The 27,847-nt window shown below is 49.6% G+C and overlaps 1 protein-coding gene and 2 pseudogenes across 1 annotated transcript; 1 reads left to right on the top strand and 2 right to left on the bottom strand.

Annotated features, from left to right (window-relative positions):
- LOC136651048 (myosin-7) lies at nt 1-27,847 on the bottom strand. The gene is made up of 38 exons (XM_066627118.1): nt 27,656-27,847; nt 26,928-27,071; nt 26,380-26,536; nt 26,125-26,152; nt 24,619-24,733; nt 24,145-24,237; nt 23,939-24,002; nt 23,729-23,827; nt 23,056-23,159; nt 22,726-22,864; nt 21,951-22,069; nt 21,033-21,182; nt 20,533-20,703; nt 19,775-20,096; nt 19,126-19,199; nt 17,562-17,649; nt 17,152-17,269; nt 16,273-16,396; nt 15,984-16,120; nt 14,909-15,164; nt 14,464-14,706; nt 13,262-13,438; nt 12,952-13,097; nt 12,758-12,848; nt 12,067-12,456; nt 11,517-11,643; nt 10,705-10,823; nt 10,372-10,568; nt 9,806-9,989; nt 7,858-8,023; nt 7,599-7,723; nt 5,324-5,632; nt 4,993-5,196; nt 4,149-4,274; nt 3,471-3,746; nt 1,595-1,690; nt 149-283; nt 1-21 (listed from the first exon to the last, which is right to left on the bottom strand). Exons 1-38 carry the CDS (start codon nt 27,845-27,847, stop codon nt 1-3), a joined length of 5,826 nt encoding a protein of 1,941 aa, XP_066483215.1.
- On the top strand, nt 3,185-3,301 carry LOC136654691 (5S ribosomal RNA; annotated as a pseudogene).
- Nucleotides 20,243-20,361, bottom strand: LOC136655064 (5S ribosomal RNA; annotated as a pseudogene).

Here is a 27,847-nt window from a genome sequence, read left to right as displayed (position 1 = left end):
TTACTCCTCGTTCAGACCTTTCTGCAGGGGAACGGAAAGAAAGAAAGAGAAAGGAGGAAGGAGTCAGTGGACGTAGACAAAGAGAGAGGAAGGAATTGAAAAGGCAGCTTGTCTGGATTTGGAGGGCAGCGCCTCAGTGGGCTCCCACCTTTGCCCCAATATCGCGGCTCTTGGCTCTCAGCTTGTTCACTTGGGACTCAGCAATGTCTGCCCGTTCTTCGGCCTCATCCAGCTCGTGCTGAACCTTCCGGAACTTCGCCAGGTTGCTGTTGGCCTGCTCCTCCTGGGGAAGAGAGAGTGGAAAGCAAACAAGGGGTGTCTCTTTCAGGCTGTAGGTGACTGTGTTTGTGGGCTGGGGTGACGGGTTTAGAGCTCAAGCCTGTGCATGCCTGCTCAGAAGTAAGTCCCATTATAGCCAACGGGGCTTACTCCCAGGTAAGCAGGGATAGGATTACAGCTGTGGAGACGTTCAGCTGCTATAGTTTTCTTGACAGAAGGAGGCCAATAGGAGGGGGTCCCTGTTTTGCTCAGAGAGTCTGAGACAAAGTGGACCACTGTTAATCCATGGAACTGCCTCCCCCTGGATTTCCAAATGGTGAAAATTTTGCTTCAGGTGAAAGGCCTTCAGGTGTTACTTCCCAGCCTGTGTCCATTTTACCTCCAGGAGTGTTGCCTCCCACATTAAGATCTCCAGATCAGGCTTTGTTCCCAGTCCCTTCTGTATCAGAAGCAAGGCCAGGGAGCAGGGACCTTCTGGCAAAAGCAACCCTACTGGCAATTCCAGCTCTGTCCTTGCTTTTAGAAAAGAAAAAGCTTTTTCTGCTTCCACAGGCATTTGAGGCAAGCGAAGGTTGATTGCAAGCCTGGCTGTTTCAAGACTGCTGTGGATGTGTAGGATGTGGGGGAATCCAGGTGGGTGGGATGTTGAGCAAGAAGGATACCCTGAGGATTTCTGCCAGGGAGGATGTGCTCATCCACACAGCCCCTCTCTACAAAGGGAATAGTTGAAGGAGGGTGGGAGACGAGAGAAGCAAGAAGGAGGCCCTGTCCAGGCCACCTGGGTCTCTAAGAGGGTCAAGCCTCAGTAAAGCTCAGACTCCAGGACCCTGTTTTGTGGCCCTAAACAGGCAGGGGTCAAGCTCCAGAGCACAATCAAGAATCAAAAGGGCCAGAGGCAGATTTGTAGCCAAAGCTCGGCTGGTCAATATCCAAGGGCAGCCGTCGGGGAAAGGGGGCTTAGACGGCACTCTTGTACTAGAGTCGAGAAGCTCGGACTTGCTCCCAGCTTGGCTCCCAAGCTCTGGGGCCAAATCATCCTAGGACCTGATGGTCATTTGGGGCCAGCTGATTAGATGCTCAGGCAGGCTGGTCCTGCAGCCTAGATGATGACCTTGAAGCACAGAGCTCAGTCTGCCAGGTTTGCAGTGGAAATAGAGTGCTGAGGGTGCAGGTGCAAAGGTTCTGGAGCCTGGTTTGAGCACCCCCCAGTCTTGCCACCTGCCCTCCTCAGCCCCTTCCAAAGATCCAGGCTATTGCAAGTCCCCGAAGAGACCACAGGGGCGGATGGAAGCTGCCAAGCACAGGAACCACTCACCGCTTCTTCGGCCTGCCTCTTGTAAGCTTTCACCTTCAGCTGGAGTTTATCCACCAGGTCTTGGAGGCGGACCAGGTTCTTCCGATCCTCCTCCGTCTAGGGCAAGAAAGGGAGAGAGAATGGGGAGAAAGGTTAACCAGGATCCACCTGAATGAAGTATAAAATGGGCTCACATAGCGCTGTGCTTCCAGCTCTCTCCACTCCCTGTCATAACTATGATTCTTTTTGAGCCATTCTGGACTGAAGAGATGGCAGAGATATTTTATAACACCTCCATGAGAACCGGGTCTGTGTGCTCTGGACACCTAACAGAGACTTCAATGTTTGTCTCTATCCAGGGTCATGCTGGATTCTTGCCCTCTCATCATTTCTTTCCTGGAGAATCTGCTCCAGACCCCAGTACCTACACCAGCAGTCTTCCATAAAGGCAGATATCAGTTTCCTGAAGCATTTGATGTATATAATAAGATACATTATTTATTACATTTTGGAATACTCTTTGAGGATCAATCAATCAGTTGGCATCTTTCAGTCTTGGAAGACTATAGTATCGTGCACTGAGTGGTGGTTCTGGAACAGAATCTAGTGTGACTGAAAAGGCCGATTCGGGAGTGACAATCCCTTCCACACTGGGAGCAAGTGCAGTCTGTCCCTGGTCTGTCTCCCTGGCTATGGGCCTTCCTTCTTTGCCTCTTAGCCTCAGACCGTTGGCCAAGTGTCTCTTCAAACTGGGAAAGGCCATGCTGCACAGCCTGCCTCCAAGCGGGCCGCTCAGAGGCCAGGGTTTCCCATCTGTTGAGGTCCATTCCCAAGGCCTTCAGATCCCTCTTGCAGATGTCCTTATAGCGCAGCTGTGGTCTACCTGTAGGGCGCTTTCCCTGCATGAGTTCTCCATAGAGGAGATCCTTTGGGATCCGGCCATTGCCCATTCTCACGACATGACCAAGCCAACGCAGGCGTCCTTGTTTCAGCAGTGCAAACATGCTAGGGATTCCAGCTCGTTCCAGGACTGTGTTGTTTGGAACTTTGTTCTGCCAGGTGACGCCAAGGATGCATCGGAGGCAGCGCATGTGGAAAGCGTTCAGTTTCCTCTCCTGTTGTGAGCCAAGAGTCCATGACTCGCTGCAGTACAGAAGTGTACTCAGGACGCAAGCTCTGTAGACCTGGATCTTGGTATGTTCCGTCAGCTTCTTGTTGGACCAGACTCTCTCTATCTCTTTGAGGATAAGAGAAACATATTTTTGCTCCCCATTTTCTGGGACAAACCAGTACCTGGATTCTTGAATGGTTGTAACGCGCCGTTATATTTCCAGATTATAAAGCATCCCTTTGAGTTTGGATCAGGCGATTTTATGATATCAGGTCAATTAAAGAATTATCTGTAATACAAGATCATGATTCTGAGTCTAGGTAATTCTAGATCAGAACTAGCATATCTCGAGCCCTTGTGCAGCAAATTAAGTGTGCACTGTCATCATGTTCTGGGCATGGATACAATTGGTCAAGAATGGAAATGTCTTGTGGTTAAATTGGATCGTGCTCGGACTAAACTGAGTCAGATAGATTCATATGTAATATGTAACATTACATGGCAGCAACTGTTACCCTGCACATGCCCGATCTCATCTGATCTCGGAAGCTAAGCAGGGTCAGGCCTGGTTAGTACTTGGATGGGAGACCACCTGGGAATACTGGGTGCTGTAGGCTTATACCATAGTCTTTCGAGACTGAAGGTTGCCAACCATTAACATTAGAGGCAAACACGATGCCTGTTAAAATGTGAAGTAGACAACAATCACAAGCAATTGTACATCAAGGTCTCAGTCTAGAAGCAGTACTTGTGCTACACAAAATAAGGGTCTCCAAGCCACTGCACCTGGTAGGTGAGCTCCTTGATGCGCCTCTCGCATTTGCGCATGCCCTTGACGTTCTCCGCATTGCGCTTCTGCTCCAGCTCCAGCTCATTCTCCAGCTCCCTCACTCGGGCCTCCAGCTTCTGGAGCTGCTTCTTACCGCCCTTCAGGGCCAGCTGCTCAGCCTCGTCCAGCCTCAGCTGCAGGTCCTTGATAGTCTGCTCCATGTTCTTCTTCATCCGCTCCAGGTGAGCGCTGGTGTCCTGCTCCTTCTTCAGCTCCTCTGCCATCATGGCTGCCTGCCCCATTCAGAGACACAACAGAGACACTCAGGTCAAGGTTTAGAGAGAATTAGTTCAGTCTGGTAAACTCATCAGAATGTAACCAAGGAAGGGCCCTCTTCATATCCCATTACCCCTCAGTCCATCCTATTGAGGCTGGCTACTTCCTCTCAATAAATCAAAGGAAAAGAGCATTCTGGGACACATGAAAGTAAACTTCACCGACTATGGTCCTCCTTGCGGGGGGGAAAAATAGGGGATTGTATTTCTGTAGTACTGCTTTAAGGCCTTTACTCCAAAATAACCCACTCAGGAGTCATGAATGCTTTTTGCCTTTGCTCAGGTGAACACAAAATCAGCCCATTTATCCTACCCCTGGATTAGAGCTGGTGCTTCTCTAATGTATCCCATTCTACTCACATCAGTGATGGCCTTTTTGGCCTTCTCCTCTGCATTCCTGCACTCCTGCACAGCCTCTTCGACCTCTGTCTGCAGCTGGGACAGGTCGGACTCCATCTTCTTTTTCTGGTTGATGAGGCTGGTATTCTGGATGACGCGAGAAAAAAAAAACAGGCAAAGGATTTTTATTCTGTGGTTCTGCGTTGAGTCCCAGGGAGGGCTGCGATTGCTCTGCAAAATCTGCGGCAGGCCTCTGGGATTTATAGCTCACCAAAATCTGACCTCACTGTTAGTTAGCATCCTCGCCCTGTGACAGTCAGTTCTAAATTCATACTCTAGACCACTCTGGGCAAACAGAAGAGTTCTGTTCAGAATAGTGTTCTGTACTACTGTAGAGGTGTGATAAAGGTATAGATCAGTGTTTCTCAAACTGTGGGTCGTCAGCCAATTTCCGGTGGGTCTGCATTCATTTCAATATTTTATTTTTAATACGTTGGACTTAATGCTACCATAGTATGCAACTGCCTTTGGGGAAATGTTACAGATCTGTACTTTTAACAGGCTGCTATGTGTATGCTTTTAACAGTGATAGTAAATGGGACATACTCCTGGGTAAGTGTGGGCAGGATTGCAGCCTAGGGTTGTTAAAACTCTTCCTGCTGATGATGTCACTTCCAGTCATGACATCACTTCCAGTGGGCCCTGACAGATTCTCCTTCTAAAAAATGAGTCCCGGTGCTAAAAGTTTGAGAACCACTGGTAGAGATAATCCCAGAAAAGAAAGCTTGAGGGTGGCATCTAATATTTCCAGGTTTCACACAATGTTCAAGCACGTAAGTGGTCTCACTCCGGAAGTGACTCTTACTTGGGAATGGAGGAGCTGGACCCTTTCGCTGGCCTCAATTAGTTCCTGCTCCGCCAGTTTCCGGGCCCGTTCCGTTTGCTCCACAACTGCCCGCAGCTCCTCCAGCTCTGCTTGCAACAGGTTGTTCCTCCGCTCCACAATGGCAATGTTCTCTTTCAGGTCCTCGTTGGCTCGGACCACATCATCCAGTTGGATCTGCGTGTCCTGGGAAGAAAGGGGAAAGCCAGGATGGAAACGGTAGACAAGATAAATGAAAAGTGGCACCAGAGTGCCATGTTGCAGGAGCAGGGAAGGCAAGAAAGGACCTCCAAACTGAACCCCCTGGAGGTACCTTCAGATAGCCCTGTAAAGTTTTGACTTGCTTCTGAGCCTCGGCTGCCATTCGGTTGGCATGACTCAGCTGGATCTCCATCTCGTTGAGGTCGCCCTCCATCTTCTTCTTGACCCTCAGCGCCTCGTTGCGGCTGCGGGTCTCAGCGTCCAGGGAGGTCTGAAGCGAGTCCACCATCCTCAGATGGTTCCGTTTGGCTTGCTCCATCTCCTCGTCCTTCTCCGCTAGCTTCCGCTCAATCTCAGCCTTGATCTGGTTGAACTCCAGCTGGGCCCGGAGGATCTTGCCTTCCTCATGCTCCAGGGAGGCCTGAAATGTGGCAGTAGCGTTAAGGAGAGGGAGGACAAAATGGAAGAGAAAGTGAACAATTAAATGAAGAAGGCGAGGGCATAATTATAGGCGCACAAGGAATTTTACTTGGGGAGTGTGTATGGGGAAACGTTTGTCCCCATGTTTGTACCCCTACTTCTTGGGAAGCTCTTAGTCACATTAAATTCACTTGGCTTTCTACAGAATAAAGTTACAGCAACTGCTGACAGCTTTTTAAATGGCTATTGGGCATTGGGGAGGTAGTGATGGAGCTTCCCCATATCTGACTTCATTGATTTATGGAAATAGCAAACGGGAGGGTTGGAGCCCACCTGCAAACTCCCCTTCTTGGTGGTGCCATGGCAGGGTCAAGGTTTGCGGCAGCCTGGGCGCTTCGTGCCACAAGGAAAATGGTGGGTGCGAGCTCCGGAGAGCTGTTGCTGGCTGGCTGGCTGCAGACACGTGCCTCTATGCCGCCCAGGTGCTTCATGCCTAGATTAAAATGGCGGCCGGCACGAGCAGGGAGAAACTCGGCCAGGAAGCTTCCTGTGGCCAATACTGCGCTGCCTGAGGAGCAGCTGGGGTCCTGCAGCCTACTGATTGCTTCTTAAAGGGACCCTGTGCAGCGAAGTCAATCTTCGGGCAAAAGCCCCTTGTAGCAAAAAAAGGTGGCTAAAGGAACCACAAGGAAGACTTTGACCTGTCTGCTATCGAGGCAAGGCCAGTCTGGAGGATGCTGGGAGCCCCTCTCTTCAGGAAGACTTGATCAATGTACCTGCCTACTTGAAAGGAGGAGCTACCTTCAGCCTAGAAAAGAGATGCCTGAGGGGGGACATGATTGAGACATACAAAATTATGCAGGGGATGGACAGAGTAGACAGGGAGATGCTCTTTACACTTTCACGTAACACCAGAACCAGGGGACATCTACTAAAACTGAGTGTTGGGAGAGTTAGAACAGACAAGAGAAAATATTTCTTTACTCAGCGTGTGGTTTGTCTGTGGAACTCCTTGCCACAGGATGTGGTGATGGCGCTTGGCCTGGATGCCTTTAAAAGGGGATTGGACAAGTTCCTGGAGGAAAAATCCATGACGGGGTACAAGCCATGATGTGTATGCGCAACCTCCTGATTTTAGAAATGGGCTATGTCAGAATGCCAGATGCAAGGGAGGGCACCAGGATGAGGTCTCTTGCTATCTGGTGTGCTCCCTGGGGCATTTGGTGGGCCGCTGTGAGATACAGGAAGCTGGACTAGATGGGCCTATGGCCTGATCCAGTGGGGCTGTTCTTATGTTCTTATGTACCCATCAACAAGGACTGACCCTGCCATGACACCACCAGAGAACATATTTTTAGAGACATTAACATCTACTTTTTGATTGTTCAGATGATGCCAGTGCTTATGGGGTCACTTGAGGGTAAGATAGTTTCCTATGTTCAAGTGGAGTGAAGATTTTGCTCACATGGGTGGGGTTTATATTGCCCCCCATCACCCTTAACATTTAGCTTAAAGTTGGGAGAGAAGGTGGGGGAATGCAAAGGAAGAAATAAATACATGAGAGGTAACAAAAGGAGAGAGGAAGAATGGAAAGAATGGGCAAATCGTAAATCAGGAGAAGCATTCAGCCAGGAAGCGCAGTGTTGCCCCCACAGCTATGGATTCAGCATCTGCAGACTTGACTCGCCATGGATGCTGTGGATACGGGGGAAAGCCACTTCCGATCTGCTCGCCAAACCAAAAGGTTTTCTGAGCCCTCCAGCAGGACTTCTGAAGCCCACAGAAGCCGCCACAGGCCTCTGTCGCCCTCAGATGGCCTTAAAAAGCCCAGTGTGCTCATCAAACCGGAATTGACCGGAATTTGTTTATCTGCAGATTCACGTATCCATGGGGGGTCCTGGAATGGATCCACTGTAGATAAAAAGGGCCAGCTGTATTGCAGGATCATGACTGAGAACACTTCTCACCTCAGCCTCCTCGAGAGCTGCCTGCAGCTCCATTTTCTCTGCCTCTAGCTGCTTCCGCACCTTCTCCAGCTCGTGGATGCTCTTGCCACTGGCTCCCAGCTGCTCAGTGAGATCTGAGATCTCCTCTAACGGGTGGAACAAAAGGAAAAGTGAGAAAATCAGCTCATATCTGAGCTAGTTGGGGTCTATCCTCAGCCTTTCATGGTGATGGAGGGGGGGGCAGGACTGAGGCCTCGGCCACCAAGGGAGGAAGGCTCACCCTGCAAGTTCTTGTTCTCCCTCTTGAACGTCTCCAGGTGTTCCAGCGACTCCTCGTAGGCGTTCTTAAGCTTGAAGAGTTCGGTGCTGAGTGAACGGGCTTCCTTCTGCGAGGACTCCAGCTCTGTCTGGGACTCCTCAAACTTCTGCTTCCACTCAGACAGAAGCTGGGGTGGTGAAGGAATGGGTTGAGAGAAGGATTGAGAAAGGCCAGTTCTGTGGGGCTCTGTTGTTTTCAAATTGGGCAGTGGGTGGCCCTAGACCAGGGGTGTTAAACATAAGGCCCATGGGCCGGATGTAGCCTGCTGAAGCTCTTTATCCAACCCTCGGGCTCTCCCAGCACCACCGTCAGCCACTCTCAGCTGCTGAGCTGTGCTGAGGTGTCACTGCTGAAAGGGCGGCCCATGTGATAATTGGGCTCTCCCATTGCTTGAAAATATTACACAAGATTTGCGTATTTTCTGTCATTTGCAGCTAATGAGTTCTTAAGTTGCATCTGGTCATGATCTGTTTAATGACATTGCTTCCTACTTAATTATATCACTTCCAGCCTCAGCAGTCGTCATGAATGCTATTCAGCCTGCTGCATGAAATGAGCTTGACGCCCCTGCCCTGGACGGTTGTTACAGGTGAGGCACAACCTGGTTTTCTATGTTCTGCCAGGGCTGGGAAATGGGACCGGTCACCTCCTTCCCTTCTGTAAGCCCATTTTCGACCTTCCCTTTTCCTGTTCCTGTGCGGGAACTAGAATGTGAGGAAAGTACAGACTGCATGGAATCTATTCTGGAGGAGAGACAACCTCTAGGACCTCAGCCTTTGCAGCCCTTCAGAACTGGGGAATGCGGGGACTGAACCAGAGTGGTCCCAAACAAAGCTATTTAGTGGAATTATCCACAATGGATGTGCTATCTCTTCCACTAGGCCACTGGTCTTCAACTAGTGAGTAAGGACCCACAAGAGGGTCACACTCTGGCTATGGTGGGTCAGACTAGTGGCCTCACCACCTGTTTTAAAAAAATGAAAGGAGAAGCAGAAAGACAGGAAATGGTCAGAAGCAAAGCAGGACAGAATTCCTTTGCCTATAATATTTATGTAGATCAGTGGTTCCCAACCTTTAGGAGCCCGCGGCCCACTGCGGCAAAAATTGGAATTGTCATGGACCATATGCAACCCCCTCCATCCCCACCACACACAAAAATACAATGCAGTTTGGTGGCCCCTGGGGGAGTGCTTGGCGAGACAATGGAAATGCCAGCTGTGCGGGGGGGGGAGTCCATTCTCCACTTTCTCTGGTGGTTAATGGGGAAGCATCTCACTGAGTGAACACTCCTCCACAGACTACCAGAAAGGGTGGAGAATGCACCCTCCTACAGCCCGCACCTCAGCAAGCACTGGACAACCAGAGTGGGCAAACGAACTACCTACAGTCACACTTTAGTAGTCTGTGGAGGAGCATTCACTTGGAAAGACACTGCAAGTGATCAAAGGTGATCGTCTTTTTTTTTTTCCTGAGACCTTGCGGACCACTTCTCAGGGTCTCCCTAGACCTCAGGTTGGGAACCACTGATGTAGATGGTAGCTGCAGCTTGTCACACACAGGTGGGAAAAGCAGCACCTGTCAAAATTCCCTCTTTGGCACAACTATTAAAGGTAAAGGAGCTGGTATAGCCTCTTTTGTATCTGGTCACCCTTGGAAAAAAATGGGGAAAGACGTACATCAAGGCAAAAAACTACATGGATCCCAAGTTGCAAGGCAGATCCTAGGTATGGAAAGATCAAAGCCTTCGGTAAGAAGCTACTTTGTCTTTGTTGTACTGGACAGGTCCAATTGTATCTCCCCGGCTTGAGAAAGGGCCACTGTGACTGAGTTTCAGAAATATTCAGTGTGGCCTGATTATCACCACTAGATGGGGCCAAAGTGTTTTCCACACGTGTATGCGATATCCTACTTTGTCAAAGTTCCTCTGTTTCTTGTCCAGGGCTGCCGCGGCCGCGTTTGAGCGCTCCACGTCCACCATGAGGTCCTCGATCTCATTCTGCAGGCGGTGCTTGGTCTTCTCCAGGGAGGAGCACTTGGCGTTCACTGCCTCCACGGCCTCCTCAGCATCCTGCAGCCGCTGTGCCAGCTTCTTCCTGGCACATGAGGGGGGGGAGCAAGAGTGAGTCGGCTGCCAGGGAAGGTGCCCAAGACCCACTGCTAGGACAAGAAAGCCACATTCAGGGGGAAAAAGAGGCTTTGTGGGCGAGCTCAAGCTTAGCCATAATTCCTGTGGCTTGTTGGGAAAAGGAGGTGTGGGAAGGATGTTGAAAGAACCAAGAAGGGGAAGGGGCGTAAAAGAATTGATGGAACGAAGAGGGAAGCATGAAACAGCAAGTGCTTGAGAGAGAAGGTGAGGGAGAAGCATAGCCTACAAAGGGAAAGAGTTGGGTTGGAGCAGAGGTGGCTACCAGTGTGCAGCTGGTCTGATTGTGAGGTGGAATGGCAATGGTGGAGGTCTCAGGCCCCCTCACTTACTTGGCCTCCTCCAGTTCCTCTGTCCGCTGGATGGCGTCAGTCTCATACTTGGTTCTCCACTGTGCCACCTCGGAGTTGGCCTTGGAGAGCAGGCGCTGGAGCTCCGCTTTCGCCTCCGTCTCCTCCTCGTACTGCTCCCTCAGCAGGTCGCAGTCATGGCGGGCGGACTGGAGCGCGTGGGCCAGAGCATTCTTGGCCTGTGGGAAGGGGAGGACACACACTCTCAGTGGCCCTCAATCCCAGCCTGACGGTAGCCAAACTTCCCTCTGAAGTTAAGCCAAGTTGAGTTTCCTTTTCACCACGCCCAGCCCAGAATCTCCAGGCATTCCTGACCTTTGCTTCTTCTTCCAGTTGCCTTTTCAGGTCTTCCAGCTGTTGGGTATACGACAGCTTTCCTCGAGTCAACTGATTTATCAAACCATCCTTCTCATCCAGTTGGCGGGACAGTTCCCCTGGAAAAAAAGAACAGTCAGTTGCTTTGTGGTAGAGCCCCCCGTTATCCCTGGAAGGATCCCATCACCCAGCTTTCCGTGGATCTCCTCCTAAGTTGGGAGTCATCATGAATCAACTCCAAAGGCATTCAGCCAGAACTTGAATGATTCAGTGATGTTGATTAGCAGTGCAATCAGGACCAGTAGTGTTGCTACACAGGGGGGGGGGCATGGAAAGTATTGCAGTAGCTATGCTACTGGTCAGGACTGGAAAAAGAAAGCCCACACAGTAGCAGCTTGCAGGATTTGCTTCCATGAGCTGTGGCGATGGCTCTCAGCTTGGAAGGCTTTAAAAGTGAATTAGACAAATTCACAGAGGAGCAGGAAAGATGCCTGATCAATGCTGTTAGCCAGAACGTCTACACAGAACCTTCACTTTCAAAGGCGGGAGGCCAAGAAGTGACCGCAGCTGAGGAACAACAGCAGGAGTGACCTACAAGCCCTGCATGTGGGCTTCCCTTTGGGGCACCTGGCTAGCCAGACCAGGAAGCAGGAGACTGGACCAGGCAGACCTGTGGTCTGACTCACTAGGACTCTCTTAACCTGTGCATGAGAGTAAGGATGAAAAAAGAATAAACCAAGTTGTGACAAAGGCAAGGACGTGCACAAGTTGGGAAGGGGTATGTTCCCTCATCCTCGTCCTCCAGAACTCACCATTCTCCGCCTGGAGCTTGGCTCGCTGCGTGGTGAGGTCATTGACCATGCGCTGGGTCTCTTCAGACTTGGCCCGGTGCTCGTTCATTTGGTCTTCAAAAGTCCGGCACATCTTCTCCAGGTTAGCCTGGAATCCAGCAAGGAGAGGTTGGGGGAGACGTTGGACGGGGAAGCAAGAGGATTTCAAGAAACGTAAAGGGATGGATGGACGTGTGGGTGGATAGTTAGACATTAGAAGAAAGAAAAGAGGGGAAATGGTGGGGGAAAGTTGAATAAGGAGGAGGTACAAAGTAGGAAGGCAAACTGGTGAGGATAGAGAAGCATTCAAGAGTGTGGAGACAGTGAAAGAGTTTAGGAAGCGTTAATGCTGGAATGAAAGGAGCTAGCTCCAAACTTTGCCCCCTTCCCAAACAGACTGTACCATGCAGGCTACCCCCTTCTCTAAAGGTCAAGCCTGCCCCATTAACAGCCCTGCCCTCAAATTTTGACATCACCATTTCCTCCGTCCATCTCCAGCCCAGCCCACCCTCTTCCCTCCCTTGTGTAGGACCTTGGCTTTAATCAGCTGCTCCATGTTGGAGGTGACGTCGTCCAGCTCCAGCTTGAACTCGCTCTTCTCCTTCTCCAGCTTCTGCTTGACCCGCTGCAGGTTGTCGATCTGCTCCCCCAGCTCCGCCACCGAGTCGGCGTGCTTCTTGCGCAAGGTGGCCGCCGTGGCTTCGTGTTGGAGCGTCGCCTCCTCCAGGTCACGCCGCATCTTCTGGAACTCGGCCTCCCGCTTCTTGTTCAGCTCGATCTGCACCGAGGTGGCTCCGCCCGCCTCCTCCAGGCGCTCGCTGATCTCCTCCAGCTCCCGCGAGAGGTCGGAGCGCTGCTTCTCCACTTTGGCCCGGGCCGTGCGCTCGGCCTCCAGCTCCTCTTCCAGCTCCTCAATCCGTGCCTGCACCAGAAAGTTGGAAGCCAGTAAGATCTACCAAAGCACAGTCTGAGATCATCTGAAAGCTCCTTCAAAAGAGCATTTGTGGATCTGGAACCTACAGCTACCATGGAGAGAGGCAGAAGAACACTAGTCTATCTGCAAGCAATAGGTGGTTTTAGGTAAGGCAGCAGAACCCTGATGGTCTGAAATGCAACGTCTATTACCAGCAGCTAGACTCTCCCCAGGAATGCTGAAATCTTAGACTGCAGTTCGTTCCAGAGTTTAGAAGCAACTTTTTCATTGAAAATCCTCCACCTTTTACCTGTAGTTCTTTGAGTTTCTTCTGTAGCTGGATGCTCAAGGCTTGTTCATCTTCAATTCTAGCATTCAGTGCATTGAGCTCAAAGTCTTTCCTGAGGGGGAAAAAAGAACCAGTTTGGATCCCAAAAGAGAGTGGAATGATATCTCATGCGTAACAGGGGTGGGCAGTTGGGCAGACACAAATAAGCACCCTACTTTTTCAGTTTCTCATCCAGCTGTTGCTTGTCATTCTCCAAATCCATGATGCTGTCTTGGGTCAGCTTCAAGTCCCCTTCGAGCTTCCTCTTTGCCCGTTCCAGGTCCATCCGGATCTTCTTCTCTTGCTCCAGGGAACCCTCCAACTGGTGACCGAAGAGAGTAAAACATCCAATCGAGAAGCTGAGCAAAGACATGGCTAAGACAAACAAGATCCCTTCACCAGCAGGTACAAGATCGATCCACTCCCCCATCTTAAACTAAAAGTCCAACCAACCCAACATTTCTGTGTCAAGACTGACGTACTTACATCATCCACCTGCTGTTCTAGCTTGACCTTGGCTTTAGTTAGGGTATTGACTTTGTCTTCCTCTGCTTGTAGGTCATCCAGGGCTTGCTGGTGGGCCTCCTGGAGGGCTTTCTTTTCCTTGGTCAGCTTGGCAATAATCTCATCCAGGCCAGCCATCTCTTCCGTAAGGTTTTTAACCTGTGATCATGTCATAGGTTATGGTATTAGTCAGATGATAGGCACAAAATTCTAGATGGATGTCTTAGGATGATCGTTTAACCCAGGCAAAACCAGCAATAGTTTTTTCAATGTCTTGGATAGCTGCCCCCACTATCCACTTTCTTTTTCCTATCATCCAAGGGGATGGATGGTAGGTGAGTATATGTCCCCTGGCCAGTTCTGGAACAAACCCTGAGTTTGAGAATCTGGAGAATTGCTTCCTGCCAGAGTGGACAGTACTAGGGTAGATAAACCAGAAGTCTGATTCAGTAGAGGGAAACTTTGCTGGAAAAGACCTTACGCTGGAGACCTTTGGGCACTGTTGCCAGTCAGAACTAGATGGACTGGAGCTTCAGATGTACTGGCTCCTGGTGCAAGGACCAGATGGTGCAACCCATCTAAATGGAAGGACCATCCTAAAGATCAGTTATCCCAACTTGTCTCCGAGTGAGAAGTCATTGAAACCCAACCTGTCTTGAAAACACACAACTTGACACAACCCACCCAATCCCAATGACTATCAATTCCATTCAACACCAAGACCATACAACCCACCCAAACCCAATAACCTGCAGGGACCCCTCATCCTCATCCTTCAAATGGGATTTAGAAAACTGTAACAGCATGAAATTCAACTCAGAAATCCTCAGGACCACATTGGACAGAACAGGCATTCAACCCAATTCCACCATACAACTCCTGAAGAACAGGTCAGGCCATCTTTAAGATCATGCATAGCCAACCTTCAACATCTAACTCAATAATTCAGTGGCCACAGACGACCCCTTGCCAAGTCTACCCCAAATGATGTGGGTTGTGAGATCATGTACACCATATAACTAAACCCAATGAACAATGGAGGTTTTCAAAACAAACTTTTTCACTCACAGTTTGCAACTCTAAGGACAACCCACCCAATCAATCCTCAGGCAACCCAACTGATATCTTCAATTAAGACAACTTCCATCTTGATTCAGATGTTGTCTTCCTTTCCCCATCCTCACCTTGTTCTCTGTTGCATGCTTCTCTTTCTCCACCTTAGCCAGCGTCAGCTCCAGGTCATCAATATCCTTCTTGAGCTCAGAGCATTCATCTTCCAGTTTCCGTTTCTTGGCTGTCAGCTCAGCATTCATTTCCTCTTCATCTTCTAGCCGCTCGGTCTGCTCCTTCACCTTGGCCTCCAGCTGGATCTTGCTCTTGATCAGCTGGTCACAGCGTTCCTCAGCATCAGCAAGATTGTCCTGCTCCTAAGGAGGAAGTAAAAGAAAGGGGGCATCAATACTCACAAGATTCTACCCCTCTATATTTGTTGTGCTTTTCGTTCTTTGTTTCTCACACTTAGAGAAGGTCAAACCATATTTTTCTTGCTTCAGGGAGCTCAACATAACCGGATGTCAACCCTGGTGTATCCTAAAGGATGTGGGGCTGCAAGGACACCCCACAACTTACTGCTTGAACTTGCAGTTGGAGATCGTTCTTTTCCTGCAGCAGGGAGACCATCTTCTCCTCCAGCTCTTTCCGACGAGACTCCGACTTCTCCAGAGCCTCCTTCAGCCTGCCAAACTCCTCCTTCATGGCCAACATCTCTTTCTCAGTCTCCGCACTCTTCAGCAGGGGCTTGATCTTGAAGTAGAGCTTCATCCAAGGCCAGTTCTTCACCCCCATGAAGGCCCGGATGTTGTACTGGATCACCAGCAGTGACTCCCTGCAAAAGAGTGGAGAATGGAAGAGCAGGTGAGTGTACAAAAATCCAGAAATGCCAACTCGAAGAAGTTGAACATCAAACTTCCGTAAGCAGAAGCTCTACCTCTTGAGTCCCTATAAGCAAGAGTGCATTGATTCTGCAGCTCTGCAACTGTGCTGTGCTGCTTGAACAATGGCAGGTGCAAACCAAGGTTTGTGGTTCTGTAAATGTGGGTTAACTTTTCTTTGTTGTCAAGTCCATGAATTCAGATGTGGATGGACTTCATCTCTACTTTCCCCATCTCTGGCTTCCTAGCAGGCACTTTCAAGCAGATAAATAGTTTTTCACGCCTTTCTGATTATTGTGGCCTCCTCAAGTGATGGAAAAGGGGAATGGGAGAAAAAGCTTAACGTATTAGAGGAATGAAATGTCCCTAGTGCCACCCCTCCCCACCAATATTTATCTATTTACAGAATTTTAAATATTTTTTGCAATAACTTCTCTGAGCAGTGTACACAGAACCCAGCAAAATCAATCAACACACATCCTGGCACTTCCACAAACATCAGACACTACACACAAAACCAACAAGATCCATAGGAATGGCCTTCCAAAGACACATCAAGCCAGCAGCGTGTCTACTTGTTTGTGAAATGACATCAATAAGAGGACCACAGGAACAGCCTGCAGAAGGGTGCATCAGAGCTTTGAGGCCACCCCTGAGAAGGCCCTGCTCCTTCTTAATACCAATCGGGCATCTAAATACGATGATAATTTGCAGCAGAGCCTTAGAGGAATTACACCTATAGATACTGGGGAATCCAATAGGGGACAACATACTTCCGTTCCATGATCTTCCTGAATTCTATCCTGGCGAGGACACCACGGGATTGGGCCTGAATGCGGGTGATGATGCGAGACAGGCGCTCGTCTCTCATCTCCTCCAGCAGTCCCAGGAGACCAGCCTTGAAGAACACCTGGCCAGAAAAAAAAGGCTGTTAAAGTAGCAGTGCCTCCCCACCCCCACCCCCACACACACTCCAAGCAGATGCCAGAAGAATCAGGGAAGTGCCGTAACATTGTCCTGTCCCTGTGGGAGAGGCTCATTCTGGCATCACCCTTCTCTCACCTTGGTGTGCCCAAATTTGTACTGGTTGTGGTCAATATCGAGGGAGCTCAACAGCTTCTCTGCCCCCTTCTTGCTGTCAATGAACTGACCCTCTGGGATGGCGGTTGGGTTCAGGATGCGGTACCTGAGGACAAGGAGAGGCAAGCAGGAGACCTCTCAGTTCCTTTCCCTTTCACTGTGCCTTCCCTCACAAAGCAGGCAGCTGCAGGGTTGCATGCATGTCAGGACTGCATTCTGCAAACACAGGACTTGGTATCTGGCACAAAACTCTTGATTTCTCTCTCCCTCTTTTGAAAAAGTCAAGTTTCTTGTCTTTATGGTAGTAATTCCCAAACATTTTCACCTAGCGGCCCCCTTGACCTACCGGGTCATTGGCTAAGGCTCCCCATTAAGGCTACAATCCTATACATTATATAGGGCAGCAGGTTTTTTCGTGAGGATTCTGTGGCTCCCCTGGAGGGTTTCCACAGTTCCCCGAGGAGCCAAAGTTTGGGACCCACTACTTTATGGCAATGAAGATAAGCTTGGAAAAACGTGCTCCATGCCTAATGAAATTCCAGCAGGCAGAAAAGGGCATTTAACAGGAACATCCAGGTGGACACTGAAAGAACTTCAGTGTTTTCTATTGCTCATTGACTATCAGAAGAATAAGCCAAAAAAGGGGGGGGCATGCAAATTTGAGCGCAGAATGCTATTGATTTCTGAGGACCTCTCTATGGTCAAGTGCCACCTCTTTAGCTGAGTCCCCTGAAACATAGCCACATTGCACTGTGGGCTGCCCCACGAGACAGGCCTTCCTCCCCCAAAGATAGCCTGAGTTTCCTCCAAGTGTCATCAGCAACACACGCATGATTCCCACCATTAGAGAGACCAGCCCACCTTTGCTTGAAGTCCCCGTAGAGGATTCGATTGGGGAATCCTTTCCGGCAGATCCGGATCCCCTCTAGGACCCCATTACAGCGCAACTGGTGCATGACCAAAGGGTTGTCCATCACACCTGAAGAGAGAAGCAAGAGAGGGTAGGCTTGAAAGAAAGGCAGTGATCTTCACCATGTAGAAGAATGAGGAAAGGAGCTGTCTAAGCTTCTGGCTTTATGCTGTGGCGAGCAAATAATTTCTGAAGTCTCAATCGGAAGGCTTTTCCAGAGGCCTGACTCCTGCCATCTTTTTGTCTAGAGGTGTTGGGTCCACCAGGCAGAGTTTCCCCTTCTCGCCTGTCCCAGTAGTATAGCTGGTGCAAACTATGGGGCCCCCAAAGCACATCCAGAGGGCAAGAACTGGGGTTTCACCTGGAGACTTGGTCTCATTGGGAATGATGCAGCGCACAAAGTGTGGGTGAGTGGAGCGCAGGTTGGTCATCAGCTTGTTGAGGTTCTCCTGAGAAAGAAAGAAAGAAAGAAAGAAAGAAAGAAAGAAAGAAAGAAAGAAAGAAAGAAAGAAAGAAAGAAAGAAAGAAAGAAAGAAAGAAAGAAAGAAAGAAAGAAAGAAAGAAAGAAAGAAAGAAAGAAAGAAAGAAAGAAAGGTTATGATGAAGGATAGATGGCGGAAGCAGGGAAGGTATTCAGAGATAGTTGGGCAAAACAGGGGCATGTAGACAGGAAACAAACATGATGGATGGGTGGGGTCTTTGACAGCACTGGCACAGCTTGGGGAGGTCGAGGGAGGCAAATGCCCTGGGGTGCCATGCCTGTGGGAGTGGTCGTGCCTTCCTTGCCCCACCTGGAGGCTTTTGGAAGGCTGGAGAGGCCATGTGTGGCCTCCGCAGACCTTCTGAGGCCTCTAGAGGGCCTTTCAAATGCACCCTTGGTTTTGACGTTTTAAGGCCCTTAGAGGGCATTTTGAGGGTGGGAGAGGCCCCTCCCTGGCTTTCAAAAGGCCTTAAGACGTCACTTCTGGTTTTCACCTGAAAACCCAAAGTGCATTTTAGAGGCCCTCCGGCAGGGACATGCAGTGGGTGAGGAGGCAAGTGAGGCAGGGCCTCCCCACCAAAGTCCTTCAAAAAGCACCACTGCCATGTGAGGTGTGCATGCACTAACAACCCAGGCGCACAGTGCATGGGTTGTGTGTGCTTGCACACCTCACAAGGCGGCAGTGATTTTCAAAGGGCTCCAGTGGGGAAACTCTGCCTCACCGGCCACCCCACCCACTGTATGACCCTGCCCTCCAGAGGCCTCAGAAGGCCCCTGGTGAGGGGTTGCATGGCCCCTGGCCCCAGGAGGCACAGGGGGCAGGATCGCCAGTGATGGACAGATGGACAGATAGGGAAGGAAGAAAGGCAGTTCACAGGGAAAAAGAGGAAAGATAATCCAATAGAATGAGAAAGGGATAAGACAAGTGGATGAAGGAGAAAAAGCAATGAAGGCAAGGAAGAGTGGAAGTCGAACAGCGATGTTGAGAACCAAAAGAAAGACAAGTGAGAGAAATAATGCAGCAAGTGAAGATGTTGAACCACTGCCTTCGTGTGGCCATGAAAACTTTCCGTTGCCTTCAGTCTTTACTGAAGTGTAACATGGAAAGTTGGGAGCAGCATCTATGCTTTCAGTGGAAAGCTTAGGTTGCAGCTTGCCCCACTGAAGACCTCTCCAGCTGTCCATTTCCACCCAGTTGGCCTGTGGTCTGGGTTAATGGGATGAGGAAAATGTCACAAAGAAATGAACGGAGGCCCGTCACTCCACACAAAGCCACCACTTCCTGGAGCCACGGCCCGTGCAGTGGTGTGAAACGAAGAGGCAGATCCCTCCGAAGGAAGTGAGGAACGCAGCAAGAGGACGGCCACGTCAACAGTGGTCAAGGGCAGTCACCGCCAAAGGGTTTTGGAGCCTCCCCGCTTGCATCCGGGCCTTAGAACCTCACCCTGTGCAAAGCAGACACGGTCTGGAATGATGACCCTTTCTTCTTCGTCCCTTTGCCCTTGCCGGTCTCAACAGCTGTTGGAGAGAAAGAGAAAAAGAGAGATGTGGAGTCCAGCGCTTGAGAAGTCATTGACTAAACCAAGTTGCTCACGGTGGCGTACATGATTTCCGCTTCCCTATTCGTCCTCACAGCAACCTTTTGAGGTCGGCTAGGCTGAAAAAGAGTGAAACTGTCCCAAGGTCTCCCAGGGAGCTTCATTATTGAAGGGGGATTTCGCCCCTGCTCAAGTCTACACCACACCATAGAATTATTTTTCATATTTTTATCCCTCCCTCCATCCAAGGAGCTCAGGGTGCCATACATGGTTCCATCCCTCCTTTTGTTCTCACAACAACCCTGCCCGGTAGGTAAGGCTGAGAGAGAGTGCCTGGACCAAGGTAACCCCGGAAGCTTCACGGCTGAGCAGGGATTTGAACCTAGATCTTCCAGATCTACATTCAACTCCCAGACCACTGCACCATCCTGGCCAGTGGTATTATAGTTATAAAGCTGCGGCTACTGGGGTTTAGCCCCACTCATGAAATGGAATGGGGTTTGTAGAACAAGAAATTGAAAGAGAAGCAAGATTCCGCCTGCTCCCACCATTCACTGCCTCTCTTACGTGCATCTGCTCCAGCATAATTGGCAAACAGGGTCGCCAGGAGCTTGAGGGCTGATTTCTGGTAGAGGCCCACCACAGTATCATTGAGTGGGTCCTTGTTCTTCTGCAGCCAGCCATTGATGTTGTAGTCGACGGTGCCGGCATAATGCATGAGGGCGAAGTGGGCCTCTGGCTTGCCCTTGATGTTCCGGGGCTTCCCAAAGTTGGCCGACTTGCCCAGGTGGTTGTCATACAGCTTGGCCTTGAAGGTCATATCAGTGGCTTTGGGGAACATGCATTCTTCCTCCAGGATGGACATGATGCCCATGGGCTGTGAAAGAGGAGAAGTCATCACCGACCGGAAGGAAACAGTCCTGAGCGCATCAGTAGTCATGGCGGATGATATTGGCTTGAAAAGGGGCCACTGGGATTGCACCAATTGCTTGGCAACCTTCAGTCTGGAAAGACTATGGTATAAGCCTACAGCACCCAGTATTCCCAGGCGGTCTCCCATCCAAGTACTAACCAGGCCTGACCCTGCTTAGCTTCCAAGATCAGACGAGATTGGGCATGTGCAGGGTAACAGTTCCACCAATTGCAGTTCATAAATCAGCACCTCCACATGGTCCTGGATGGATCATGAATGCACTGGCAGCAGCCCTGCACAGTCCAAGAGGCCATTACCTGAGGGCCACTAGCCCGCAAGCTAGGAATAAAGAAAGGGAATTCATTTTGTGACGCAGGAGCACATGAGTGAGGTGAGGTACCTTCTCAATGAGGTCAATGCAGGCCTGCAGGTCCATCCCAAAGTCGATGAACTCCCACTCGATGCCCTCCTTCTTGTACTCCTCCTGCTCCAGCACGAACATGTGGTGGTTGAAGAACTGCTGCAGCTTCTCGTTGGTGAAGTTGATGCAGAGCTGCTCAAAGCTGTTGAACTGGGGGCAGGTGGGGAAAAAATGAGGTCAAGACCCCGTGTGATGCAGCTTCCACAGCAGGGAGTGTCTCCCTGAGGCTGGCCAGCCCTCTGTGTAGAGAGCTTACAGCCCAAAGTGGCTCACCTCCACAAGGAGTGTTCCCTCCCAACAAGGAGCCCCCCTCGTACAGATCAGCTCCATCAGAAACCAGTACAAGATCTCTTTTGTTTAAATTAATGGATGGATCAATGGACTGATTGACAGGTAGAAGGCAAAAATTGGACAAGGTAGCCCTTTGGTCCATGATACCATTGTTGATTCAAGGAGATTCTAAAAGGAGAATCCCTCACATCAAAGATCTCAAAACCAGCGATGTCCAACACCCCAATGAAATACTGTCGTGGCAGCTTGGTTTCCAGCGTGCTGTTGATCCTGGTGACCATCCAGCTGAACATTTTCTCATACACGGACTTGGCGAGGGCCCCAGTAGCATACGACACCTGTTGGAAGAGGGGAAGTGTATCGGCAGTGTGGGTATGGGGCAGGAGAGATGTCCTTCATTACAAAATTAGATTTGCAAGCATCTAACCATTGCAAGATCTGGAATCAGGGATTATTTTTTAAGGGATCTTTTTATTGATATTTTGCAGAAATTACGTCAAAAAGAATAGAAGAAAATACAAACACATCAAGACAATAAGGAGACAAGTCTGGGGGCAGGTCGACAACAGAACAGAAGCACTTAAATCTGGACCAGAGAAGCACAAGGACTTTGTGAAGTCACTCCAAAAAACCAAAACGACTCGTGACAATGGGCCAGACCCTCATTGAGATATAAAAGGGAATAGCCAGCAGTTGATAAAGATTAGAATGTGCCAGGTTAAGACATAGATTTCCTTCATATTAGCACCTCCACAGCCTCCAGTCTCACTGGTTGATATCTGGGGGCGGTGGATTCTTCAAATGCAAAGAGTTTCCATCTCAGCTGCCTGCATGAAGAAGTCTTTGGAGCTACAGTCCATCCAGTCAAAGACCCCAACATGGGGTCAGGTTTCCCAGAAGTATGGAGCACAGTGTTTCAAGAATTTAGTACTGCGCCACAGAAGGCTTAACCCTGTAGGACTTTTGGGCCTTTTTAAAGTCTCTTTCAAAATCTGAAACACGAAATTTCAGACCTAAATTTAAAAAAATGGGTTCCAGCTCTCACAGTGAGAGCTTGGAAAGAGGAATCCAATTCCATCTCACCTGTCCCCAGGACAGGCTCTCACCTGTTGGACATTTTGCCCCTTGGTGACGTATTCATTCCCCACTTTAACTCTTGGGTGGCAGAGTCCCTTGAGCAGGTCAGCCGAGTTCAGGCCCATCAGATAGGCTGACTTGTCAGCTTCTGTAGATGCAGAGAAACAACGAGATTAAACCAGGTCAATAACGGCAAACAAGTTAGAACTTTCTAGCTTTTAAGGCTACAAAAGGAGGCTGGTAAGTATGTGGTGTCAAGCACAAGGGTGTCAAGCACAAGGCCTGCAGACTGAATGCAACCCCTGGAAGCCATTTATCCAGCCCCCATTATTGGGCTCTACCAGCTTGATAACTGGGCTGTCTCATATCTTGAAAATATGAACAAGATTTGCACGTTTTCTCTTCCGTCGTTTGCTGCTAATGAGTTCCTACACAAGGACAAAGCGCTTATTTCTGGCCATCATCTGCTTTGATGTCACTTCCTGCTGAATGATGTCACTTCCGACCCTCAGCAGGCACCATGAATGCTAACTTTGGCCCCCAGTATGAAACGAGTTTGACATCCCCGATGTAGGCAAAGTATACTGAAATCTCAGGAGTCAGCAGTCACAAGGTGATCTACCAGAAACTGACCAGTGGACCATCATCACTGATACATTATGATATCGTTTACCTGCTCCAGAATCTACCATCCACTGGGAACTTTCCTAACTTGTGATCCTTCATTTCTTCACCCCCCAATTATGTTGAAATAACCCCTCCCTGACTAATTTCACGATGGTATTGCCTACGCCTCCCTCGCACCTTCCGTGCCATCAGGTTCGGCCTGCTCTTCACGTTGCTTCTGCTTGAATTTCATGTTTCCGTAGTGCATGATGGCCCCAGTCAACTTGTATATGGAGTTTTTCTCCTCCTGGGTGAAGCCCAAGACGTCAAAGGCATTCTGCGGATGGAGGAAAGAATGAGGGATTTCCCCATAGTCTGGGCCGCAGCAGGGTTTGGATACTCGTGACTGACAGCCCGAATCTATGCATCGTCTACTTAGAAGTAAGTCCCATTATAGTCAGTGGGGCTTATTCCAAGGTAAGTGTGGATCAGACTGCAGCCTTAGAACATTTTGTCCACAGCACTCACATCAGTTGCTAACAGTTCCTCAGCATCGTCTATCGAAGGCACCGTGGTCTCTCCTTGGGAGATGAAGGCGTAGTCATAAGGGTTGTTGGTGACCAGCATCATGTCTGAAAGGAGGGGAATCAGAATGAGTCATGTGGGTAAATTACAAGAAGTTGCACATGGTTCTTCCATTTTTCAGACAAGAATTATGCTCTGGACGTAGCCCAGCAGATGACAAAATGGTCATCTGAACCAACAGCAACCTAAAAGAGATCTGGAAGGAAGGCTCAGTTCAACCATCCAAGGGGAGGTGATCCAATGTGTACGAATTCAGCTTGAAAGATCAACTCAGCCCAACAAGAGATGAACACAAAATAAGGAAGCCTTCTTAGAATCCCAGTCCCACAAAATGAAATCATCAACAATGCGAAGAAGTTTGAGGACAGCTGCATTTACTGGTATCCCAGTGACCAATGGCCTGTCCATTCTAAACGTCCAGCTACCACATCAGTGCCCAACTAAAAGTTCAGTAATCCCTCTGTTCCGCTAGAGGTGTTCTACTCAACCTGGCTTCTCAAGATGCAGTTCAACCAACTACTATTGCACGCTCATCCTTTTATTTGAGGAGCATCAGGCAACTTGAGAAGATCTTCTGACAAGTCAAGAATGACTTAACTCCTCAAGAAAGACCCACCTAAGAGCTCTGGTTTCTTGTTGGACAGGATCTGGTAGTAAATGTGGTAGTTCCTCTCAGACTTCAGCTGGAAGATGACCCGAGACTTTTCCAGGAGGTCTGAGAAAAGGAAAAGCAAGATGGAGTGGTTGAGGGGGAACTACTGTGGAAGAAAAGTTCAGCCTAATGCAAAAACAAAAAGGTAAATATGCAGCAGTAGCCAGCACTTACAAGTTTCTATGTCAGCAGACGCCAACTTCCCCGTCGCCCCAAAATGGATTCGGATGAATTTACCCTGAGGGGGAGATGAAAGATGAAGCCAGGGAGAAGGCAGCAGGAAGAGGGAGAGAAGTTGTCCAAAAGAGGACCTTGACATTTCAGAATGTGCCCCCCTCCCCCACAACACGGGCTCATATTCTCTTTTGCGTAACACTCACAAATCGGGACGAGTTGTCATTCCGCACAGTTTTGGCATTGCCAAAGGCTTCCAGAGCAGGGTTGGCCTGGATGATTTGATCTTCTAGGGTACCCTGTGGGTGAAGGGAGGGATTAGAACAAAGCTTCCTCTCCATTACAGAGGCCGAAGAGCAGTAGTGTAGCCAGGGGGGTGGCGCGGTAAGTATAGCAGATGCCACAAAGCACAGTGTAAGCGGCCCCTCCCACTCCACTGTTGGAGCCATTGGGGGAAAGAAGAGTGGAGAAGATAGGCCACCATGAAAATGATAGCAAGCAACAGTCAGCACCAGAAGGACACTAGACAGCAGGGTCTCCCCCCCCCCCCAGCACCTCTAGCTTTCTTTGCCTCTCTGTGGGGAGCTTTCAAACAGCCTCGGTCAGGCATGTCTTTCATGGGGTAAGTATAACAGGTAGCCTGGCCTCAGGCCTGACAGAGAGTTGGGTGAGGAGCTCACCTTGCCGGTGGCAGCAGCCTGTTCCTTTTTGCTACGGTCGCCAATGGCCGCGATCACAGCAAAGTACTGGATGACCCGCTTGGTGTTCACTGTCTTCCCTGCACCGGATTCTCCGCTGTGGGTAGAAGAGAGAGACTGCAGAGAACGCCTGCCTGATTCAGTCACATTCCATGGGGTTTACACCCAGGGATGGAGGGAAGGCAGGTCATCATCATGGTCGCCTTGCAAATAAGGCAACCAAAGCAATTGGCTCACATGGCCTGCTACTTTGTTACTGTGCTGGTCATTTGTGCTCTAAAACAGATTGCTGTTGCCCAGAGGGGATTCTGAATACCAAACCAGTGGCTTTTGACAAGGCTGAATTCATGTATCCCAGGGGTCTCCAAACTTTTCAGTACAAGGGCCACATCATATACTTTGCAAATTTTCGCAGACCAGAAAAAATTCTGCTTTATATGTGACAGAGGCAAGCGATGCATGGCGCACTAGCTCTGCTGATCCATTGTGGAAACCTGGTTTGTTCTGATTTGCTTTTGCTGATTTGCTTTTGCTGATTTGAGACATACAAAATTATGCAGGGGATGGACAGAGTGGATAGGGAGATGCTCTTTACACTCTCACATAACACCAGAACCGGGGGACATCCACTAAAACTGAGTGTTGGGAGAGTCAGGACAGACAAAATAAAATATTTCTTTACTCAGTGTGTGGTTGGTCTGTGGAACTCCTTGCCACAGGATGTGGTGATGGCATCTGGCCTGGACGCCTTTAAAAGGGGATTGGACAAGTTTCTGGAGGAAAAATCCATTACGGGGTACAAGCCATGATGTGTATGTGCAACCTCCTGATTTTAGAAATGGGTTATGTCAGAATGCCAGCTGCAAGGGAGGGCACCAGAATGAGGTCTCTTGTTATCTGGTGTGCTCCCTGGGGCATTTGGTGGGCCGCTGTGAGATACAGGAAGCTGGACTAGATGGGCCTATGGCCTGATCCGGCGGGGCTGTTCTTATGTTCTTATGTTCTTATGCTTACACATGTGCAAAAATAATGCTATTTCCACACTATGATCGTTTTATGGCATTGTTGAAAAACGTACATGCAGAAGCCCGATTTGTTTTATGAGTGAGGTTAACATTGAATAATTATGGTTTGAGGGCCTTAAGGCTTATGGCCCAGGTGACTAAAAATGGTGCACAGAACTGCGCATCTTAACTATCTAACTGCATGGTTGGGGAAAAAATGTTATGTTGTTGTGGGCCAGGTAAAATCTCGTGGTGGGCTCCCAGGTTGTAGTTTAGAGACCCCTGGTGTATCCCCTTGGGAGGCAGAACAGGAGAAGCCAGAGAAGGAAAGAGTGTGGGGAAGGGGTTTGGAATGGAGCCAGTGGGTTTCAATGAAGACTTCAGCTGGGGGTGTCTAAAGTCCATGGATTGGTAGACCAAGAGGTAGGTAGGCTGAAGACTTAAGACTTTGTAAAGACAGCCAGAAGGAGATAGCAGAACTTACGTGATGAGGATGGACTGGTTCTCCCGATCTAAAGAGGGGACGGAAGAAGAAAAGGAGAAAAATGCAAAGAAGAAGGGAAAGAAATAAAAGAGAGGAAGAAAGAAGAAAATTAAACCCCGAATGGAGAAGGGAAACATAGCAAGACTGCACAAAAATGAAAACTGCACAAACGTTCTTTGTTTCTCCCCCACAAAACTGCAACTCCCCCTCTTCCTCCCACCCAACTGGGAGTGTGGATTCCCCCCCCCCTTTTACCTGTCAGCATATACTGATAGGCATTGTCAGAGATGGAGAAGATGTGGGGCGGGGCTTCACTTCGCTTCTTGCCCCGATAGGCAGCCACCACTTCTGCATTGTAGACAGGCAGCCACTTGTAGGGGTTGACGGTCACACAGAAGAGCCCAGAGTAGGTCTAGAGAAAGATGATGAAGGAGAGAAGGAAGCCGAAGAATTACCTTCCAGGTGGAAAGGATGGCTGTGGAGAACCTCAGAGTCTTCAGAGCTAGAAACTTATTTATAACCTGCTGGTGGGCTACCCAGAGGCGTCTGGCTGTCTGAAGCATGATGGTGGGCTAGACGGATCTTTGGTCTGATATGGCAAGGCTCTCCTTTCCTGCTTATTTATCTAGCAACATCACATGTACACAATGGCACATATCAGCAAATTCTGCCCTCCAAAACCGAGATCATGAAACGGATCGACACAGAGTCCCTCGCCTATCGTCCCTGGGCGATTCTCTGATTCCTAGAAGGCAAGGATGGGGATAACCCCAGCAGCTACACGGAGCGAGTCCCTGGCTTACATAGATCATCCAGGATGCGTAACGGTCCTTCAGGTTGTAGAGGACCGCAGGTTCGTGCAGGAAGGTCAGCATGGCCATGTCCTCGATCTTGTCGAACTTGGGCGGGTTCTGCTGCATGATCTGGTCTTCTTTCACTGTCACCGTCTGCCAAGAGTCAGCAATGAAGTCTCAGAGCAGGACTACTCTTCTCACAAGGGTGGGGAGCTGCTCCTCTTCCTCCCCACACCTCCCCAGCATGTAACCAATTAAGGGTAGTTGGGGAAATGGGAATTGGTTGAAGGAAGCTGATGGGAAACTCCCTATTGAACAGAACAACGCAATGAGGGCATCGCCATTTACACTTAGCGGCTTGCGGATGGGTGGGATAGGAGAGGACTCATTGGAAGGATTGAGGGGATAACATGGAGTATCATGTGGGGCAGAAAAGAGGGCAACAGGGGTTGGGAGACACTATAAAGCATGCCCCTAGAGGGCACTGTTAGGAAGAAGACTCCAAGAAGTTCTAGGAGGTTCCATAGGATTTGGAGGACAACTTGCTTGTGTCCAAGTGTGAGTGTGTGCCGGGGGGATATCATGGTGGGGAGCACCCTATTAAAGGTGTGTTTTGGTGGGGACACTGGAAGATCCCATGTGGACGTGTCCCCTAGGGGAGGCCTCGGGATGCTTCAGATGGTTCACAATGGAAAGACATTGGCTGGGGATGGGAAGGGAGCGGGTGGACAGAATACCTTGCCATTCTCGGTCTCTGCAGTGACTTTGCCACCTTCCCTGGAAGAGATCTTGGCCTTGACAAACTCCTCCTTGACGTCCGGCACAAACACGTCCTTCTTCAAGTCAAAAGGCCGAGTCTGCGATTCAATCCTTTGCTTTTCTGACTGACGCAGGTAAGGGGCAGCGGCGCCAAACTCTGCCATATCCAT

This window comes from Tiliqua scincoides, chromosome 5 (assembly GCF_035046505.1).
Source record: "Tiliqua scincoides isolate rTilSci1 chromosome 5, rTilSci1.hap2, whole genome shotgun sequence".
In the NCBI taxonomy this organism is placed as follows: Eukaryota; Metazoa; Chordata; class Lepidosauria; order Squamata; family Scincidae; genus Tiliqua; species Tiliqua scincoides.
This window is presented reverse-complemented; position numbering and strand designations above follow the sequence as displayed.

Excerpts from the sequence above, each read along its gene's own strand:
- LOC136651048 (XM_066627118.1), bottom strand. The coding sequence starts at position 27,847 with ATGGATATGGCAGAGTTTGGCGCCGCTGCCCCTTACCTGCGTCAGTCA. Across the intron at positions 26,153-26,379 it reads CTATCAGTATATGCTGACAG|ATCGGGAGAACCAGTCCATC; the intron begins GTAAAAGGGGGG and ends TCCCCTCTTTAG. Across the intron at positions 22,865-23,055 it reads AGGAACTGTTAGCAACTGAT|AATGCCTTTGACGTCTTGGG; the intron begins GTGAGTGCTGTG and ends CTCCATCCGCAG.